At 52.2% G+C, this 21,152-nt stretch overlaps 1 protein-coding gene across 1 annotated transcript in view; it reads right to left on the bottom strand.

The window, feature by feature from the left end:
* PKD1 (polycystin 1, transient receptor potential channel interacting) overlaps positions 1 to 21,152 on the bottom strand; it is a 72,273-nt gene extending 51,121 nt beyond the window's left edge. Inside the window, exon 1 of the mRNA XM_058035195.1 lies at positions 20,914 to 21,152. Coding sequence (XP_057891178.1) covers positions 20,914 to 21,152 — 239 coding nt within the window. The remainder of the gene's footprint in view (positions 1 to 20,913) is intronic.

Here is a 21,152-nt window from a genome sequence, read left to right as displayed (position 1 = left end):
CTGCCTGGGCTGGCACCAGCCCTGCTCCTGCCCTCTCTGCCCAGGGCTGACCTCAGGGGGCACAAAGCAAGGAGAGAGCTCAGCACAGCCAGCCCTGTGCCAGCAGGGCCAGGAGGGGAAGAGCAGAGAGCTCCAGAACCCAAACACTGCAATCGAGCCGCTGTCCGCAATTAGCGCCGCACGCAAACGAGCTGTCTGCAGCTCCAGCCAGGGAAATGTCAGCCCTGCAAACACTCATCTGCCTCATGGAAACTCTGCAGAGCAACCAGAGATGTGATAAATCCAACTATCTTCCCAGCACACGTGGCACAGCTCGAGCAGATGCTACTGCAGCCCAAAGACAAGTGCTCTCCATGCAGGTCACACTTCTTCCCCCAAAATTCATCTGTGCCCTGTGTGCCAGCTCACAGCAAGCCCAGTGCCCAGCTCTGCCCTTCTGAGAACCCAGCACGTCTCCAAATCAGCCTTTGGGAGCCCAGGAACATCTGATTTCACCATAAAGAGGGAGCCCTCTGGAAGCTGTAATTTAGGGATTACACAGCTGAGCCGCTCAGTGCTTCATCTTCCTTACACAAAGTGAAGAGTTTTCAATAAATGTTTAGGTATTGCTGATATTAACTCACCACTGGGACAGGGAATGGCGTAGATAATCTTTGCATCCTGGTTTTTTATGACTCAATTTGTATTTCTTTTGTAAGTGAGGCTTTTCTATTGGAATAATTCCTTTTCCTTGGACAGCTGTCCTCTAGGGATGTGAGAAACAGTAAAACCCCAATTCTATCCAGCCCTAGCACTGTAAATTCTGCAGTGCACAGGAAAGGAGCCACGGGCAGGGCTCACAGGATGCAGAGGGCTCGGGATGATGCTGGACTGGTCACAGGGATGTGACACTGAGCTGGAGCCAGGGGACATGGAGAACTCCAGGAGTCTTCTCCAAAGCACACATCCCATCTGCAAACACTGCTAAAGTCTGAATGTTTCCTTGGAAACCCCCTGGGGTATCTGTGTTTTGTACCCCAAAAGGAACAGGGGAGCAATTTGGGCATCACTGATACAGAACGAGATTCACAAACCAGGCTTGACCCTCCAAAACCCAGGGAGACCTGCAAAACCCTTCCTGCCACTTGTGAGCTGGGCTCAGAGCACAGCCCAGCTGAGGGAATGTGAGACTGATAAGGCAGCCTCAGATCAGAAGGCATTTCTTCAGACAGCTGGGAAATAACTCTGCCATTCCTCACACAGAGCAGGCAGTGGTTGTCAGGCACCAGCAGCACAAACAAAGGGAAAACAAAGCACAGGCAGCAAAACACAGCCCTCACAGGCATCAGGGACTCTGGAATGGTTTAGGTGGGAAGGGACCTTCAGGATCACCCAGTTCCTGCACCTTCCACCAGCCCAGGGTGCTCCAAGCCCTGGAGCTCAGAAAGGATTGAGGCTTCAGCAGAAACAGCAGCAAAGCCTCTCGTGGCAGGTACAGCAGACACACATCCAGAAACGCAGGAATGTCTCATGAAACACAGAGAAACAGCAGCAAATGTTGTTTTACCAACAACATTTCATTTAAGAGGCTCCCCGTTTCAGGCTCTCACCAGCATCCTTCAGCTCCAGCATGGGATGTTCCCTAAACACTGATGGGGAGAAGGACAAGAAGAAAGGAAAACCCACTGAGGTCCTGGCAGAGCATTGTGAGCAAAGGAAACCAACTCTGAGCAGGGTTTTGCAGCACAGCCTGTGCTGGAGAGCTGATGAGCCTCCTGATTTATTTTCTTCCTCCCAGAGGGAAAACTCACGGATCTGGGGCCGTCAGATTAGTGCTTGATATGTTTAAAAATAGCCCAAAGTAAACTCTGGTGCTGCTGTGTGAGGCTGAGCACAGCCCTGGGTTCACAGCCACTGCCTGCGACAGGAAACCCCCAGAGCAGCAGGGCTGGGAGCAAAAAGAGCAAAAAGTGCAGCAGGTTCAGACCCCAACCACAGCCAAAGCACAGCCCAGGGGTGCTTTCCACCCATGGCTCATCCCAGCAGCTCCAATATTGCAAATCATCGGGTTCCACACAGGTTCCACACTCCTGTTCCTGCCCAAGCCCCAGCAGGCACCCCCAGCCTTCCAGAGGATGCTCCCGTCCCACATAAACACCGAGAATCACCGAAAGGTTTGGGCTGCAGCAAACTGATCTCGGGGGAAGCGTCCCTCCCCATGGCAGGGGGCTGGAACTGGATGGCCTGGAGGTGTTTTCCAACCCAAACAACCCTTTGGGTCAAGTCTGTCCTTCCATGAAACATCCTGGAGCCAATGTTTAATCCCTTTAACATCTGTAGTGCTGCCTTTTTTCATTCCAGTGTCACAAATACATGTGACATTGAGTCAAAACTCAAAAACTTGACTCAGAATTCAAATTCTGACTTCTTGCAGAAATCAGATGTGTATTACATCAACGTCAGCATCTTCTGCTCCTCCATCTGCAAAGTTACTTAAAAAGGCAGAGGTTTGGGAGATCTTTTTTCCATAAGTGGATTTTCCACGTTGACTGCCACTAATTACACCGTGCCCTTTAATTTTTAGCTGATGCCATGCTAGGCACAGCATTGTTTCTCCCTGGGACAGAAAATCAGGACATTGGGCTAATGAGTGTTTGTACCACCCCATTTACCTTCTGTTAACACTGGCACCACGTTTGTTTTGATCCAGTCCCTGGGAATCTCCCCGAGGCCCTAAAATCCATTAAAAGTGAGCATTAATAGCCCAGAGGACTCTTCAGCCAGATCTTTTAAAATTCTTGGATGCAAAATCTCTGAACTTGCTGGTTTAAGAAGGTCTAACATTAATAGCAGCTGTTTAACATCCTCCCCGGTTACTGTTGGAGTGGAAAGTGTTTCATCATCCTCATATGATACAAATACATCACCTGGCTTTTTCCCAAATAGAAAACAGAAATATTTACTGAGCAGTGCTGCCTTTTCTGTATCTTCATTGATAACTTGACCATGCTCATCTATTAACAGACCAGTATCATCTATCTCCTTTAATTCCCAATATAATTGAAAAACTCTTTACTCTTCCCAACTTTGCTGGACAGAGACTTTGCTTTAAGATTCTTTTGCTTATCAGTGTTCAATGGGCCTGAGCTGAGCCCATGCTCATCACAACCAACATTTCTCTTTTCTATCTTGTTTATCTATTTTCTCTTAAGAGCTTCCACTGCTAATTCAGGCTCTCACAGTGCCAGAGGCAGAGTTTTGAGCATCCACAGCTTCTCTGGGCAATTTGTGCCCTGGAAGTGTTCCAGCACCCTCACAGGAAGCATTTCTCCCCAGAATCCCCCCTAACCCTCCCTGTGCTGGTGTGAAGCCATTCCCCTTGTCCTGGCCCTCCCACGTCCCTCTGCAGCTTTCCCTGTGTCCATCACTGACCCTTTAAGGGCTCCTCTTTAAGGACCTGATGCCCCAGTGCTTTGTTCTCCCCTTCTTTGCACTGAAGATGATAAGGAAAGAGAAAATTAGAGAAGTAAAAAATATTAATGCTCTGCTGTATCATCCTATTAAAAGAGGACCAGCCCTACCACATATCCCTCAGGGATGGTTACAGCCTTAATTTGAAGCTCCTTAATTTGAAGCTGTTCCATAAAAAGCAATTTTCAGCCTTCTCTGCTCTCCATGCAATCTATTTTTTTTGTGCAATTAAACCCCATCTTCCCATTTTCTCTAATTCTGGCACATCCACAGCAGCTGCTTTGTCCTTGACATGCACAACCCTTGGATACCTGTGGGAGGTTAATGATGGAACCCCAGGGTGGTTTGGGTTGGAAGGGACCTTAAAGCCCATCCAGCTCCAATCCCAACACCTTCCCCACTAACCCAGGGTGCTCCAAGCCCTGTCCAACCTGGCCTGGGACACTGCCAGGGATGGGCAACCTGTGCCAGGGTCTCACCACCCTCTGAGTCAAAGATTTCTTCCCATCTAACCCTGCCCTGTTCCAGTTCAAAACCAACAGAACCCAGAATGGTTTGGGTTGGAAGCGACCACATCATCCCGAAGCACCTCATCTGCACCCGGCCAGCCACAGCTTGCACAACCCCTCCAGAAATCAGGAATCTGTGGGACTGTGTAGGACCCTCCGAGAGACCCCTCTGTGACCACCCCAGCCCAGAACCTCCCTGGGCTCCAGCAGAGCCTGGGTTTGCATGCCCACGGCCGGGCACCTCCGCGGGCCCTGTGTGTGTGAGCGTTTGTTTGGGATTTTGTGAATAGGGCTGCTCAGCACGCTGAGTCCTCCCCGCAGGGCTGGTGTGTTAGAGCCCATTGGCTCCCTATTCCCCGAAGGAAACATCTGCACATTCCAGACACATTCTGTAACGGGAGTGAAACCCATCCTTGAAGTGAAATTTTACAGCCTCCACAGCGCAAAGTAACGATCGCTGGCAAGGGCCAGTGGAAAAGTCATGTTTAAAATATTATTACAGGGAAGCGGCTGCCAGAGCCTCAAATTAATCACTTGAACGTGTCTCTGGTGCGTTATGTAACGCTGGGCCAGCTCCTGCCTGGAGCTCTGCTCTGGCCACATCCCTCTGTCCATCCTGCTCTGGCCACTTCCCACTGTCCAGCTCTGCTCCAGCCACATCCCTCTGTCCAGTTCTGGTCCAGTCCCATCCCCCTGTCCAGCTCTGCTCCGGCCACATCCCTCTGTCCATCCTGCTCTGGCCACTTCCCACTATCCAGCTCTGCTCCAGCCACATCCCTCTGTCCAGTTCTGGTCCAGTCCCATCCCACTGTCCAGCTCTGCTCTGGCCACATCCCCCTGTCCACCCTGCTCTGATCAGATCTCTCTGTTCAGCTCCCCTGCCCTCCCCCAGAGCCAGGACAGAGCCAGGCTCCCACTGCTGACACCCCCTTGGGGACCACATTTCTTCCAGGGGACCAACCTTTTCTTGTGCTAAGGGAAATCCCAGGAGAGACAAGACCAGGGGTGTTTCTCCATCCCCACTGAAAAGCAGCAATTTGCCACAGCAGCAAGAGGAGCTGCTTCCCACTGTGGCCCTACAGGCTTGCTGGTTAAACTGGTTTGCTGGTTAAACTGGTTTGTGGTGGCCCGCCTGGCGTGGCCACGGGGCAGGTGACAGAACAGGGACAGCGTTCCCTCCTCATGCAGTGATCACTAGCTGGCAGGATGCAGATGTGGTAACAATGCAACTGATGCACAAAATAAAATTTAAAAAAGCCTCTGAAGGAAAGCAGGAGCAGCAAGAGCAGTGGATGCAGAGCCAGCTCCAGGGCAGGGAAGAAGGGAAGGCACCAGGGAGAATCCTGCAGGCCCTCAGGAGGGATGTTCCCCCACAGAAACAAGCACAGAACTCTCTGCCCACCAGGCTGAAGGCACCACACATGAGGCAGAAACGCTGCAGATGAGGATGTCTCCATCTCTGCTGCTCCAGCCCTTCCAGGTGCAAGCCATGCCCAATTCCAGGGGCAGGGAGGTGCTCTGGGGACAGGTAGCTCTGAGTCCTGGGTGGTCTCTGTGCAGAAGCCCCTCCTGAAGCTTGAGATAACAGCGTTTCCAGGAATCCAAGGGAGAAAGGGCTTCCAAGTTTGGCTGTAAACATCTCTCTAGCACAAAGGCTCCATAACTCAAAGTCAGGCCCACAAATCCCTACTGGAACAGAAACACTCGAGGAATTCCTTAAGCAGCAGCTCTGGTGGATGCTCAGGGCTGTAAATCAGAGGGCAGGGCAGAGCCCAGAGCCAGGGACAGACAGCACAGGGACCTGGCCTGGAGATGCCACAGGACAGGCTTCCCCTAATCCCTGATTCGAGCTCCCCCAGCCTTTTTCAAACGTGCTTGTTTGGGTTGGAGGGCTCTGCTCTCAATGTTTTTGCAGCATGTTCAGTATAGAACCTTAAATATCTTCCTTCTGAAAACAAAACCCAATTAGAACCCAATATAGAGCTGCTGGTTCCCGTACAAAAGCCATTTGCATGTTTCTGGCATTAATAACGTGTGTGGTTGGGCTGCTTCCTTTCAGCATTAGGAAGTCTTCTGTGATGCAGTCAGAATATTTCTGCCTCAAGAACGCTGATGTTCAGAGGCCCAGGGTAGGTACAGAGGATAGGAGCAGCTTGCCTGGGCCTCAGCTGCCCCTCTAGGAGACCTTCAGAACAGGTTTGGGAGACAGAAAACCATCTGATCCCTGCGAAGCTCACAGAATCCTGGAATGGCTTGGGTGGGAAAGGAACCCAAAGCCCATCCAATTCCACCCCCTGCCATGGCAGGGACACCTTCCACTCTCCCAGGCTGCTCCAAGCACCACCCAGCCTGGCCTTGGACACTGCCACACCTTCACAGGGAGGAATTTCACCCCAATATCCCACCTAAATCTGCTCCTCAGAGTGCTCTCAAGTCAGAGCACGTGCAGGTGATGCACATTTCTGGTTCTCTCTCAGCTGGAGGGTCCCAGGCCAGGCTGGATGGGGCCTGACCAACCTGCTCTAGTGGAAGGTGTCCCTCAATGAGATGGTCTTTAAGGTCCAGCCCAAAGCACTCCATTGTTCTGTGATTTTTCTCTGAGGAATCAGAGGAAGGATAATTCCATTCACTTCAGACTGCAATCCTGTCAGGGATCTGTCAAAGGGAGGATCACCACAGTGCCCGTTCCCTTCTCTCACAGCACCAATGCCTCTAATCCTTTTATAAGAACATCATTATGGGGAATAAACTGTCTAGAGGGGAAAAAACAGAAAGGTCTTGCAACTCTGCTAATCTCCTTAATGATTTAATACCTGCAAATACTGCTGGGAGGGATCCCTTTCCTGATCCCATTAAACACTGCTGCACAGAACCTCACACACTCCAGTCTGTTAGCTCCAGGGACATCTGCCCTGGTGGGTCTCTCGTGGTTCATTTGCCCTTTCTTGGTGAGTTTTTCACTGTGTGATGTGTGGAGACTTCAGGTATTGGACTTATCTACAGCAGTAAACACCTGGAGTTCAGGTGAATCAACCCAGGGCCTGTGCTGGGGAACTCTGGACATTTTTCCTACAGTAAAACAGATTGATTTTGTTGTTGTTTCGATTCATGCTGGTTAAAACAGAAGCCCAAGGCTGATGCTGCACTTCAGGCTCAGGTAACTGTCTTGGACCGTGCCAGTTTAATGATTAAATCCCAAATCACTCTTCCCTATTCTGCAGAAAGCCACCAGGGTGATTGTGTAAGAGGCTGTTCACAGCACACACAAACCAACAGCAAATCTGCTTTGTTTAAAAGGGAAAGAAGAGCAAGGAAACACCGAGGCAAGGCCAAGACAAACAGAATGGCACAGACAGGGTGCCCCGAGGAGCCAGGGCATGCAGAGTGCTCTGTGCCCAGCTCCCAGCCCTGCAGGGACTCCAGAGCAGGCTGGGATCAGCAGGACACCAAAGCCTGATCCCCCCTCAGCTCCACACACACGCTGCAAGCTCTGGGTAAACATCCCTGGCAAACTCTGGCCACCACAGAAGGATGACACTCATAAACCAGCAGGAGGAGAATCTGCCCTCTCCCTCAGCCCCAGCACTGAGGATTTGCAGCAGACACTGAGTTAAGCTGCATCTCTGGTCTGATGCTAAACCACCTTCTTGCCAAGGCTAAAAATTGCTGCATGGCGTGATCACAAACCGAGGCAGAAGAGAGAAATAATAAATTTCATTCCCATATAATAACAACAAGCTAGGTTTCCATAGCACCCCTCTTCCCGTCAGATCCAAGAGGACATTGCTGCCCTGGCTCTGTGCACAGGGGTTGTGTAACCCACACAGGCACAAGGACTGAACCTCCAGGGTGCTGCTGATCCATGGGCTGCTCTGCAGGGACACCTTCCACTGCACCAGGCGCTCAGAGCTCCATTCCACCCGCCTTGGACACTTCCAGGGCTGGGAAGAGAGAAGGAAAGGCACCAGAAGCAAGGTCACCACCTTTTGTCCATGCTCAGCCTGGGCTGGAACTGCAGAAAGGGCTCTGTGCTCCTGACGGTGCTCCCATGTAACACAAAAAGGCAAATCACAGAATCACCATGGTTAGACCTCTAAGTCACCACTCAGAGGCCTGAGCATGGATTTCACATCTTTTTATCACATTCAGAATCATCAGACATTAAAACATTTTTGTGAAGCAACCTGGAGCCCCAGCTCCTACATTCAGCCGAATTTGAGCAAATAAGAATTTGCATTTGTTTCTCGTGTGCTGGGCTGCTTTTTTTTAATTTCCTGCTGTGTGAAACAGGAGGAGCAATAAAATCCAACCCTTGGAAACAAATGACAACTGTTGAATGGAGTAAAAAGGAATCCCAACACCATCCTGGGCCGTTTATGCCACAGCTGCTCCACGCACAGCTGTGCACACAGGTACAAGAACAGGCTCCAAGTCCAGACTTCCTCACTTTTATGGGTTTAAATTGGATCCCACTCAGTGTTTAAGGCCATTGTTGAGCTGCTAACACATTCTGCAGCATGACTAACACCAACTGGGTTATTTTTCACTCACATGTGACAAATTCCTGTACCTGCTCCCATGGTACGTGGCTCTACATCACTCATCCTCACCCCAAAAACAATTAGAAAATACACTCAGTTTTGTCCTAAAAGAAGGGGTGGGTTCCCTTGTCTCCTGGAATCATGACAAAAATTATAATCTCTATTTTTTTCCTTCCCTTCTATTTTGTTGGAATCTATTGTTGCTCTGTATCTCCTCAGTGAGACACAGATGCTCCCAGGTGTCTCCTACATGGGAGTCACAAAAGGCATCAGCATTGGGCCTTCTTTTGTTTCATTTTAATCTCAAGATTTACGAGAGGTAGTTGACTCATGTTTGGGCTGCCAGAGCTGGACTTTTGTAAGCAATTGCATCCTTGCTATTTTATTAATTAAGATAACTTCTCTCACTTTTGTCTGAGTTGTTGGGGATTGACTACTGTGAGAAAAATATAGATATTTCCTGGGTGTCAGGCAGTGAAAGTGCAGACACTTCCTCCTCCAGGGCCTGGCCCAGGCACCCAAAGGGAAAGGTGAAAATATATCAAATATATCAAATATCCCAGCACTGCTCAGATCATCCAAGCGTCTCCTCTCAGAGGGGAGCTCCACCCTCAGCACAAGGCAAGAAATCCTGCACACACCCGGGCTACTGTGAGCTGCTAAGTGTGGTTTTGCTCCACACAGCCCCATTTCCTTTCCAGCAGCAGCACCAGAAAAAACACTGAGGAGAGAGCTTGCAGCCGAGGAATTCAGTGGATGATTAACTCCATCCTACCTATTAACCACTGCCTCCTTTCCCTCCTGGCAGCCCCAGAGCTGGGCAGCAGAGCTGGGCCAGCACCTGATCCCCCTGAGTGCTGTGCAGGGTCTCAGGTGATGTGCTGGCTCTGCCTCTGAGCTGCAACCCATTAAGGGCACTAATGATTAATCCAGAACCCCAGCACGGGCCCAGGATGGAACCTAGGTCCCCTTGTGCCACCAAATGGTCCCCCCTGGCTCCCCTTGTGCCACCCAATGATCTCCCTGAGAGAGAGGCTCAGGGTGGACAGCAGCAGGAGTTTCCTCATTGAAGGGCTGTCAGGCAGTGCAAGGGGCTGCCCAGGGAGGTGGTGGAGTCACCATCCCCAGAGGTGTCCAAGGAAAGGCCGAGGACAGGATTTGTGGTGGCCTTGGGGGAATGGTTGGACCCAGGGATCTTGGAGGGTTTTCCCAGCCTTAACAATTCTGTTATTCCACGACTCTCCTGCCACACAGCCTGGGAGGCAGCCAGAATTAGGACTCCAAGAAGTGCACAGGCGGGTTTGCAGGCAGGAGGAGGATGGGAGCCCTCCCTGCCATCCCAAACTCCGTGGGAACACTGAAATGCAGCCACACTCCCCTCAGGAGCTGCTCCCTGCACTGCACACAGCTCTGACCCCCCAGCTGGGGCCTGATGTCTCTGTTTGGGAAACTGATGGCTCTGCCCTGAACAAAAAGTACAACTTGGGCAGAAAACTAACCTTGGCTTCTTTTCCAGATGCCTTAAAAGCAAAATTGATGTTGTCCAGCCACGGGAGCACAGTGGGACCCTGCTGCTCCAGGACCTGCCACTGGGGATGCTCCCCCAGCACAAGGCTGTGCTTGGTGCAGAGGATGAGGAAGAAGAGGCTGAAGGCCAAGCAGGGGTGGGAAGGCAGGACCAAGGGTCCCAGTGATCCTGTCAAAGTGAGCCCACATCTCCATTTTGCTGCCCTGATGCTCACCTTGCTCAGGCTGGAGATTCACCTTCCCAAGAGCTGCTGGGGATGTTGTACTGGAGGATGAGCAGAGCACCAGGCAAGCAGGAACCACAAAGCCAGGGCAGCCAAGCACTGAACACTCCAGGAGCACCGATTCCCATCAACAAGCAGGGCAATACTCAGTGGAGCCTCAGCCACGGCTCAGTCAGGAGAGGGATGCAGAGGAACCCTGAGAGCCCAGCCCGCAGCAGCAGCAGGGTCGGGCTGCAAACAAGAGCAGGAATCCTGCTCCAGCCCTTAGACAACACTGCCCCCAGTAGCTCAGCTCCCTCCCAAGCCAAGGTACGCACCGAGCACCCAGGGCACACACAGGAGCTCCTCTGGCCCTGCTCACAGCCCCCACGGCTGCTGCAGGGCAAGCAGGAGAGGGAGCAGCAGCTCCAGGAGCTGCCCCGGGGAACAGGGGAGCTGTGCTCAGTGTGCACAGGGAGCTGAAGGCGCTGATCAGAGCACCCACCTGTGAGAGCAGCATCCATCCTCAAAGGGGGAGCGGACACAGGTTGGACCCGCTGAGATCAGAGGTGTTTCCAACCTAAATGACCCCGGGATTCTGTGAAAAGATCCTCTGATGATTCTGGAATGTCCTTCCCAAGCAGCCAGAGCAGAGCTAGCTCAGGGGAAGCTGTGGGTCCTGCAGGAATGGGCGTTGGGAGAGGAATTCCCAAACTCTCCTGTGTTGGGAGAGGAATTCCCAAACTCTCCCGTGTTGGGAGAGGAATTCCCAAACTCTGCCGTGTTGGGAGAGGAATTCCCAAACTCTCCCGTGCTGGGAGAGGAATTCCCAAACTCTCCCAGCTCCCTCTGAAGTGATAGGCTCAAGCTAAAGACCTGGATGTGCCTGGCTAATCCACAGGAACACAGAGCACAACAGTGGGCTCTGCTGGCTTGCTTGAGAGATCTGATGGCCAGCTGTAATTAACCCTTTAATTGCTGCAAAGACACTGATCCAGAGGGAAATGTTCCCAGTGGCTGCACAGCACAGGGCACTACACACAAAGCACAGCAAACCCAAGTTAATGCCACTTAAATCTGTGGCTGTGGCAGATGCAACCTGTGCATGTAACCAGAAATTGAACTCCCCAAGGCCAGTGGCACTGCTGCCTTGACAGGCCACTGTGCTGCAGGCACTGGGAAGGCACAGAGCTCTCCAAGGAACGGTTCAGATCTTTCCAGGGAATGGTTCAGAGCTTCCCAAGCAATGGTTAATTGCTGGATGCAGGGAGGGACAGGAGGGAGCACACAGAGGGCTCTGGAGCTCGGGGTCTGGCTGCCGGGCTACTGAAGTTATTGTGTTGTACAAAACCCAGATCCAGGAGCCAGGGATGCTCCTGGCAGTCCCTGCAGAAAGCAGGGTGTGTCCTCCCTCTCAATTAAACCTTGGCAACTGTCTTGTGTCAGCGCAGCAGAACCTCGAGTGCCACCCAGACAGCTCCAGCTTTGTCTCCAGGGCGCTGCTTGATCTGTGCTGTGCCCGGCACAGCTCTCCTGCACACAGGAGAAGCAGCTTTCCTTTAATTTTCCTTCAATAAAGCCCTTCCTCACTGCTGAAGGAACACAACCCACCACAGATACCAGCCACAGTGAATTTTCTTAACACAACCCAGAGACCAACAAAGCCTAACCCTTGGCTTCTTCCAGCTTTTGTTTTCCCACCTCAGTTTTGTCTACAGTAATTTTTTTAAGACTTCTGATCCAGCCTTTGCACCGATCCATGCAATCAGGGGGGGCAGAGCTCAGCCTATAAAGCCACTGACTTCATGTTTTCCCTCTGCAGGAGTAAAAATGTTCCCACACTCCAATAGGAACCTTTGCTCTGCACAGATTTAATTCATTACTTATGAATCTCTGGCCAACGCCACTCTCCTCATGGCAGTGGCTCTGTGTTTGCTGCTGTGTCCAGAGGCTGGCAGGACAGGGAATCTCCTTTTTGCTGTGTAGTGAAGGAGCTCAGAAGGGATCCTGACTAACGGCTCCACCAACTCCTGCTCGTGTTAGCAGCCCTGTTCCAGAAAATCACCCAGGTAGCAGCAGCAGGCTGTCCTGCACAACTGCTCCACAGAGCACGGCTGGGAGCCAGGATATTTTCCAATGGAAACTCTTCTCCCAGGGAATCACTCTGCAGAGTATTTCAGATGAGAGCTGTGTTTGGCTTTAGGGAATGGGAGAATATTTCATTTCAGCTGTGAGGGCAGTTCTGGGACACAGATCCCTGCGGAGTCACTGTGCATCACTGGGGAGGCTGGGATGGCAGCAGCTCTGCCAGCCTCAAAGGCAAGTGCCCATTCTCCAAGCTGATGCTTTTGCAGGATTGCCTGGATCGGGTCTCAGGTAAGAGCTGCCCTTTTGCTATGCCTGAACCAATCCAGGAGACCCCAGAGCTGGTGCAGCAATAGGAAACATGGAAGGTGCCACTTGATTGCTCTTTCCCTATCCAAACTCCTCCTTTGCAAGCTCACTCTTTCCACAAAGCTCTCCAAACCTTGTTTTTTTCATCTGGGGAGGGGTGAAACCCAACTCTGCTGAGCACCACACTGCCTGCACAGGCTCTGCCAGAGCTCAGAGCCTTTCACCAGGTCCCCTGTGCCAGGATGGGCATCCTGCTCCTGGAAAGGTGGCATTTGGGAGCACCGGCAGCAGAGGCAGGAATGAACAGCTGGATTTTCCAAGCCACACGTGCAAAGGCTGCATTCAAACCCTAACACACACACCCAGCCAGCTGCGAGGAGAGCGGGTGAGCACAGAGGTACAAAAAATACAAAAATACAAAAATACCAAAAGAGGCACTTCTGGAGTGCCTCTTCAAGCAGCATTTTTGTGCTACAAAAATACACATACCAAAAAAAAAAAAAAAAAAAAAAAAAAATCACGGTTTTTTGGTTTGGTTTTTTTTTTTCTTTTTTTTTTTTGCAGCTCCCAAAGGGATCCACGCACTCCCAGCACGGTTTTAGGGATGAAGGGATCACCCCCAGCTCATCACCCTGGGGCTGTCGCTGCAGGAATGCCCCAGGACAGCACACAGACGCTGTCACCAACCTAACCCAAACCCAAAGCCGCAGCTCCAGCCCGGCCTCGCTCCACCCCCGGCCGGGTTTGAGAGAGAAACGCTCAGCTCGGGCCAGCACAGCCCGGCCGGGCTCCGCTTTCCCAGGCTTAGCTGTTCCTCGGGTTCCTCCCTCCGGAGGCTCAGCCCACACCCCGGGCCCGCTCCTCGGAGCGCCACTCCCACGGCTCGGCCGGGAACCGCTTAACCCGTTCCAGGAGCCCTTAACCCGTTCCAGGAGCCCTTAACCCGTTCCAGGAGCCCTTAACCCGCTCCAGCAGGAACAGCACCCGCTCCAGGAGCCCCTTAACCCGTTCCAGGAGCCCTTAACCCGTTCCAGGAGCCCTTAACCCGTTCCAGCAGCCCCTTAACCCGTTCCAGCAGGAACAGCACCCGTTCCAGGAGCCCCTTAACCCGTTGCAGGAGGAACAGCACCCATTCCAGCAGGAGCGGAACCCATTCCAGCAGGAACAGAATTCCCCGGCAGCCCAGTTAACCCATTCCAGCAGGAACAGAGCCCATTCCAGGAGCCCACTTAACCCATTCCAGCAGAAACAGAACCCATTCCAGCAGCCCAGTTAACCCATTTCAGCAGGAACAGAGCCCTTTCCCAGCAGCCCGTTTAACTCATTCCCAGGAGACAAATTAACCCATTCCCAGCAGGAGCAGAACGGATTCCAAAAGGAACAGAACCCCGAGCAGCCTGCTTAACCCATTCCAGGAGGATCAGAACCCATTCCCACCAGGACCAGAGACCATTCCCAGCAGGAGCAGAGCCCCCAAGCCCTGTCCCAGGGCTCCACAGCATCCCTGCCAATCTCCCAGGCCAGGGGCAGGACAGAGAGGAGCCACTGCCTGTCCCTGCAGGGAAAACCCTCCCTTGCCTCTGGATGCTGGTGCTGTCCCTGCCAGAGGAGCCCGGAGCAGCCACAGGGATCCTGAGGGAGCCAGGGCTGAGGGGCTGCCAGGGATGTTGCAATGGAGCTGGGAAGAGGCCATGGCTGGGGATCTGCAAGCACCACAGAACCAGGGGATCACCCAATGCTCTGGGCTGGGAGGGACCCCAAAGCCATCCAGTGCCACCCCGGCCATGGCAGGGACACCTTCCACTGCCCCAGGGCGCTTCAAGCCCTGTCCAACCCGGCCTGGGTAATTTCCAGCTTCTCCAGGCAACCTCACAAGGAACAGTTTCCTCCCAATATCCCGTCCAACCCTTCCCTCTGGCAGTGTGAAACCATTCCCCCCTGTCCTGGCACCCCATGCCCTCGTCACAAGGCCCTCTCCAGCTCTCCTGGAGCTCTCTGAAGGACCAGGAGCTCTGTCCAAGGAAGTGAGCACAGGCTCTGGGAAGGCTACAAACCCACCCTGCATATGTCCCTTCCAAACCAGGGTTAGACCCTGTGGCTCCATCACAGACACACAAACTGCATGATACAGAGCCCAGAGTGCTTCTCCACACAAGGAGCTGCCCGCACAGGCTGGCACAAAATGAGCTGCCAGCTGTCACCAGGAGAAAGGAGGCCATGGTGTGGTGGCCAGGGACAATTTTGGATGAATAGGAACAAGCTGGTGGAGTCATGGCTCGGATCCAGACCCTGTGTCCCTCCAGGCTGCCCTGCTGGAACAAGCTGCTGCAGGCTGGGGCTGCTGGGGCAGCCAGCACAGCCCATGGTCCCCCAGAGCATCTGCCAGCACCACTGCAGTGAGAAATGGGGATCCCCCAGCTCCCAGAGGGCACCCACAGCCTGCAGGAACAGCAGGGCCACGCTCCAGCACCCAGCAATGCCGTAGGTGGGAGATCTGCTACCACAGAGTGAATGAACATCCAGTCCTGTCACAACCCAGCCCATCACACTGCCTCAGCACGGGCTGCTAATTGAATTCAACATGACAGCAGGTTAAACACAGTCACACAGGACCATATGCCACGTCTGAAACTTCCCTGCCGAGCTCAGCTCAGAGAGGTTCCTCCAAGGCCTGATGCCAGGAAGCAGAGGAGATTTACCTGCTCCTAACCTGAGGGCAACTATTCTGCTGTTAATGCAGCAGAAACAGCTGGCTGAGGAATTGGTTTAATTATGTGTTTTGCTTATCTGCACATCATCAAAAAGGATGTGATCTTTCAAGGGAAAGGGAAGAGCTGGAAAGCTGAGGAAGTTCAGCCTGCAGAGGAGAAGGCTGCACGGAGAGCTCACAGCACCTTCCAGTATCTAAAGGGCCACAGGGAGGCCAGAGAGGGACCTGTAGTGACAGGACAGGTGGGAATGGGTTCACACCAAAGAGGAAAAAATGAAGTTTGATATATGGAAAAAATTCCTCCTTGTGAGGGTGGGCAGGCCCTGGCACAGGGTGCCCAGAGCAGCTGTGGTTGCCCCTGGATCCCTGGAAATGCCCAAGGCCAGGCTGGACATGGGGCTTGGAGCAACCTGGTCCAAAGGAAGGTATCCCTTCCAACAGCAGAGGAGTGAAGGAGATGCTCTTTAAGATCCTTTCCCACCCCAACTATTTCAGGATTCTGTGATTCTATGACAAAATCTCTTTATTGGTCACGGTTCCTATAAATACACTGCAAATGCTACAGCTTGCACGTTTTTGATGCTCTTCCTGATGACAGCTATCCTTTAAATAAACGTGAATGGCAGCAATCACATGAGTTTTGCTTTTTGTGCCCTTTGCAAAGCAAAAAACCTAACATTATGTTTCAATTGACATTTTTAGTTTTGGCAAACTGAGATGCCAACTTCGCTTCAGCGTCTACGTAAAGAGCAGGGATTCGATATGAAAAACAGGCTCATTCTTTACTGCAAAGGAAGGCAGAGAAATGAGGGCTGGAGAGGTCTGGTGGGACACCAGCACCCTCCTTTGGGGCAGGACAGTGTCCTTCAGCACAGCTCGTCTGTGCAGCTGAAGGGGAGCGTGGCCGGCAGCTCCGCAGCCACCGCGGCTCTCCAGCCTTGGAGCCACATTTCAGCAAGGGCTGGAGAGAAGGGAGGGATGGCGGGGAGGGAGAGGAGGCTGGTTTGATGTGGGGGGAGAAAAGGGTGGGCTGGTGAGCAGCAGCAGCCATTCCTCTGAACAGCAACAGCACCGTGAGCACAGCCGGGAGTGGAGCTGCCAACTTTCCACTGGGGAAGAGACGGGAAATTTTCCCTCTGAGCCTGACAGAGACTGCCTAAAATCCTGCTGTTGGCCGTGGAGGGACTAACTCACAAGTGCTGTGTCCCCCAAAATCCATTCTATTGCCCACACTGCTCCATGCATTTTCCTCACATCAAGAGCAAGATGCAGGCAGCTCCCAGCCCGCTCCACCCTGGCACTGGAATGCACAGCTTTGCTCCTGAGCTGTCCTCCTTCCCCTGCTCACTTTGCTACTCACTTACTACAACTCAGATAAATGTTTGGGGACATGTGGAGTAAATAAAACACAAAATCAAGCTGAACTGCAACAATCAATCAAAGGACAACAAAGCTTGGAGGAACGGGGAAAGGATGACGCCGAGCCGCGTTATGGAAACCACAGCGTGGAAAACATGGCATGACAAGAGATAAAACAAGGAATCCCATTAAAACGGGATAAAAGGCAGAGAAGCACTAACAAACCATATGAGTTCTACCTTCTGAGTGAGTGGTTTTCTTTCAAATCCACTCTTTGTGAGAGCAGAATGAAAGCAGCTGAGTGAGACGCAGAGAGACCTGCCGGGGGCTTGCCAGCAGGAGAAGAGCAGGAGCAGCCCTCACTTTCACTCCAACAAGGAAAAGGCAACACACAGAAAGAGACCACCAGGAAACTTCAAAATGTCAGGAAACACAGGGAAAAATCAGTGTAAACAGTGCACAGGAAAAAAACCACACCAGGTGTCAGAGGAAAGCCAGAGGGTTCCACCAGCAGCTCGTCCTGCCTCGTGGGGCTCCAAGAGGTTTAATTACAGTTCTTTAACATGTGGGGATTTGTCACTACTGGGGTTTGCAGGCTTGGCCGCACCACACTACACATCACAAAAGTGAGACATGTTGATGCTGCTTGGGATTATTCAATTGCAATTTTTGCCACAGAGCAGGAGCGCCTTCAAATCCGCCTCTCCGGTGGATGCCTGTTCTTCCTGAGCTGGACATTTCTCTTAATACACTCTGAAACACCACTAAGAAAAAGTTTTCGTTTTTAAAAAGTTTCTCAGTGGTGGGAGCAGCACTGAGAGTTCTCTGGAGCTTTAGGAAGGAGCACAATAAACAGCCCAGCCCTCTCTAACAGCGGAGCCCGTTCTGCTCCGACACCACCCCACAGAATCGCCTCCTTGTTCACACTCACACTATAGAACGAGCTGCTCATGGGGCTGGTCCCTTCCACAGGCTGAAAGAATCTCGCTGGCAAAATATTTATCTAGCACCTCATTTGGGCCTTTTTCCCCTCTCCAAAATCTCTCACAAAAGAGAAACGCAGCCTTGTTTTCGCTGGGATATGGCTCCCTACAAGAATGACATTCCAGGCTGTCTCCGTTTTTTCTAGGAACGGCAGCAGAGCTATTTTGCTTTTGTGGCCTGGACATTACTGTACAGACACTCCACTGCCTGTGGGTTTACCTGAATTAGATTTTAATTTAAACTGGAAATTTTTGTCCCCTCATGGCTTTTGAAGACACCCCAAGCCTTGAAAAGGCTTTTCCTGCCTCATGTAATAATATCAAAATCTACCAATCGCTGCTGACCCTTGAAATTTAAAATTCCAGACTGCAGGTTCCCGAATCACAGGATCTGTTTATTTTAAGGTTTATTTAGGTGAAGTCACCGGCTGGGCAGTGCAACCCCAGGGCTCACTGCCAAATCCACAAAAAACCCCACTGGGTTTTGGATGGGAGTTCTGATCCCCACTTCTGCAGGAGCCTGGCAACAGCAGAGCTCCTCTGATCCCAGCTTCTCCTTCTCACCTATCCACAAACACTACTCCATCCTAATGAGGGGAAAATAAAGGAAGTTTCCACTCTCATCCTTTTAGATCGAGATTCTAATTTCCACTTCAAACCCGCCACGACACCGAAGAGGTGTCAGAAGAAAGCAGTATTTGCAAGGGAAAGTCGGAAAGCCTCGATGAGATTTATTTCCACTCCAGGAACGAAATAAGCGATGAAAGCTCAAGAAACAGCTCAGGCTTAAATAAACGTGAACAAAATCCAGTAGCGCTGAGAGCAAAGCACTTGAACAGAGATGGATGAGAGCATTCCTGGGACACAGGAGCTCAGAAGTGCAAACTCTGCCACTCCAAGCCTCGCTCCCCCAGTCCAGATCCGCGTGTCGCGCACTGCGGATTATTTGGGAAAACAGCCCTTGCTCCTGGTTCCAGGCAGACTTTGCGTTACCCTTCAAGAACCTGACTGTGGCCATGGGAAGGGGCCAATATCCCCGCTCGCTCTGCCTGGAGACCGCTTCCAGCGAGCTATGTGCTGTCTGCGAGCAGCAGAGCCCATTTCCTTAGTGATTCCTTGGATGGGACATTTCCCCGTGCTCCTGGTAACAGCGCGGCCGCGGTTGGCATTGATTTCCTCAAGGCTGCCCCGTCTAAAACGTCGGAATACAAGAGGAATTCATTTCCTAGGCCTCCCTGCCGCAGCCAGAAATTCGGAATCGCAGTCGCTGAGCGCTGCTGTGAGCAAATGGCCGGGAATTCTGGCGCTGGGAATTTTCAGAACTCGGCCTTCCTAAAGGCTGCTTTCATTCTGGATTAATTAATTTTTTAAAAAGGGGTTGTTGAGATATTAAAAAATATTTTTTCCTCTAATGAGAGAATATATAAACGTTATTTATCTGTCCGTGTTCAACAAAGGGAATGTGAAATTATTAGGAAAAACCACTGGCATAACCTCATGGAGCCATGAGCACAGTCCCTTCCATCCCAACAGAAATCAATCTGTAAACTCTTCATGGTTTTAACAAGAGTGGTTGCACCTGCATTCTCTGCCATCACCAGGAGGCCAAACAGGGCAGTAAACCTGAAAGAAACCCACTCCAGCCCAGCCCTCAGAACAGGACCAGCACACATTTCCAGCCAGCACACACACAGTGATGAGCTGCCTGACGCGGATGACTCCACAGCCTGAATTCCAAACTCGAGCTCTGTGCCCTACACAAACACTTCTGCAATCAGAACACGGTGCCACAAACACCATCCATCGCTCTGGAGCATCTCCCCTTCCCATGGCTTTGTTCACCTGCAAGAGCTTTATGTCCCACTTCCATCTGTCACTGCACAATATCCAAAACATTCTGGGAGCTTTTACAACTCAGCGCCTCTGAACAACAATAACATAGTCTCAAACACTTACTACCAACTTTAATAACCACAGAAACACTTTGTAATAGCCCCAAATCCTCGAAAAGCCAAGTGAAGGACTGATCATCACAGCCTTCAGGAGGCTGCTCCACAGTGAGCAGCGAGCAGCCTGGGGAGCTGCAGAGCCCCATCTCAAAGCAACAACAGATAACAGAAATCCAGAACCTCCTTAATAAAAACCAGTCTTTTCCAGTTAGGGACTTTCTGCAACAAACAATGGCTGGTTTGTTTGCAGAAGTCTAAATATATCTAGCAAGAAAAGAGCTGGAAAACACCTTGGCTGCTGGATTTAGAGATGTGCATATTTTCCTGAAGTTAATCCAGACACAGCCTGCGAAACCTACAATGTATGTTTACTGTGGTACTCCACAACCTCTGCAGTATCTCTGTGTTGACACCAAAAGTGGAAGTTTAGCTAAGAATATCCAAACAGAGAAGCAGACCCTTCAAGCAGCGAAATACCACCAGAAATTAGCTCATGTGAGATCTGTGCACCACGCCAGGCCCCACGTCATCTTTCTTATATGAATCACTCGATGCTTTTGTCTCGTCAAGAACTGAAAAGCTGCTCCCTATGGAAAACCAAACTTTTCCCCTGCGTCTGTTTCTTGCGTCACGCAGCGAGCTGATTCCAGTGACAGAGCACATGGACCATTGCAGTGCCACTCACGAACGCGCCTGACTGACCTACCCACAACAAGCAGACACAAACACATCTGTCATCCCGGCCACGGAGAAAGGCTTGTTACGTGTGAGCTGCGTCTTTCGGGTTGGCTTTAAAACGTGTGCAACCCCCCAATTTATTCAAACACTCGCTCCCGCACACCCTCCTCCCGTTATTCCCCAAGAACTTCCCGAACACGAAACCCCCCGAAATTAAATTCCGAACACGAAACCCCCAAACCCAAACTGCCCGCAAGGAATCGCCCGAACCAAACTCCCGAACACGGAGCCTCCCGAACCAAACTCCCCACATGGAACCCCCCAAACCAAACTCCTGAACATGGAACCTCCCGAACCAAACTCCGGCATGGAACCAAACTCCGGCTCGGAGGCCCCCGAACCAAACTCCCTGCACAGAACCCCCCGAACCAAACTCCCTGCACAGAACCCCCCGAACCAAACTCCCGAACACCGAACTCCCCGCACGGAACCCCGCAAACCAAACTCCCGACCGCCGAGCTCCCCGCTCCATACACCCGGCAGGCCACCGCGGTTGCCCACGTCCCGGCGCGGGCCCATCCCCAGCTGCCCGGCCGCGCCCGGTACTCACAGCGCGGTGGCGGCGGGGGGCACGGCGGCCCCCGGGCTCTCCCCGACGCGGGCCGAGCAGTTGAGGGCGCAGGCGGGCGCGGCGCAGGCACAGCCCGGGGCGCAGGGCCGGCAGGCGGGGGCCGGGGTCGCGGCGAGCCCCCCGCACAGCAGCGAGCAGAGCAGGCACCAGCCCGGCAGCGGCAGCCGCGGGGCGCCATGTTTGCGCGGTGCTCCGGCGGCTCCATTTCCCAAAGGCAT

Source organism: Melospiza georgiana, chromosome 16 (genome assembly GCF_028018845.1).
Source record: "Melospiza georgiana isolate bMelGeo1 chromosome 16, bMelGeo1.pri, whole genome shotgun sequence".
NCBI classification, from domain to species: Eukaryota; Metazoa; Chordata; class Aves; order Passeriformes; family Passerellidae; genus Melospiza; species Melospiza georgiana.
Note: the sequence above shows the minus strand (reverse complement) of the source record. Positions and strands in the feature narration are given on the sequence as shown.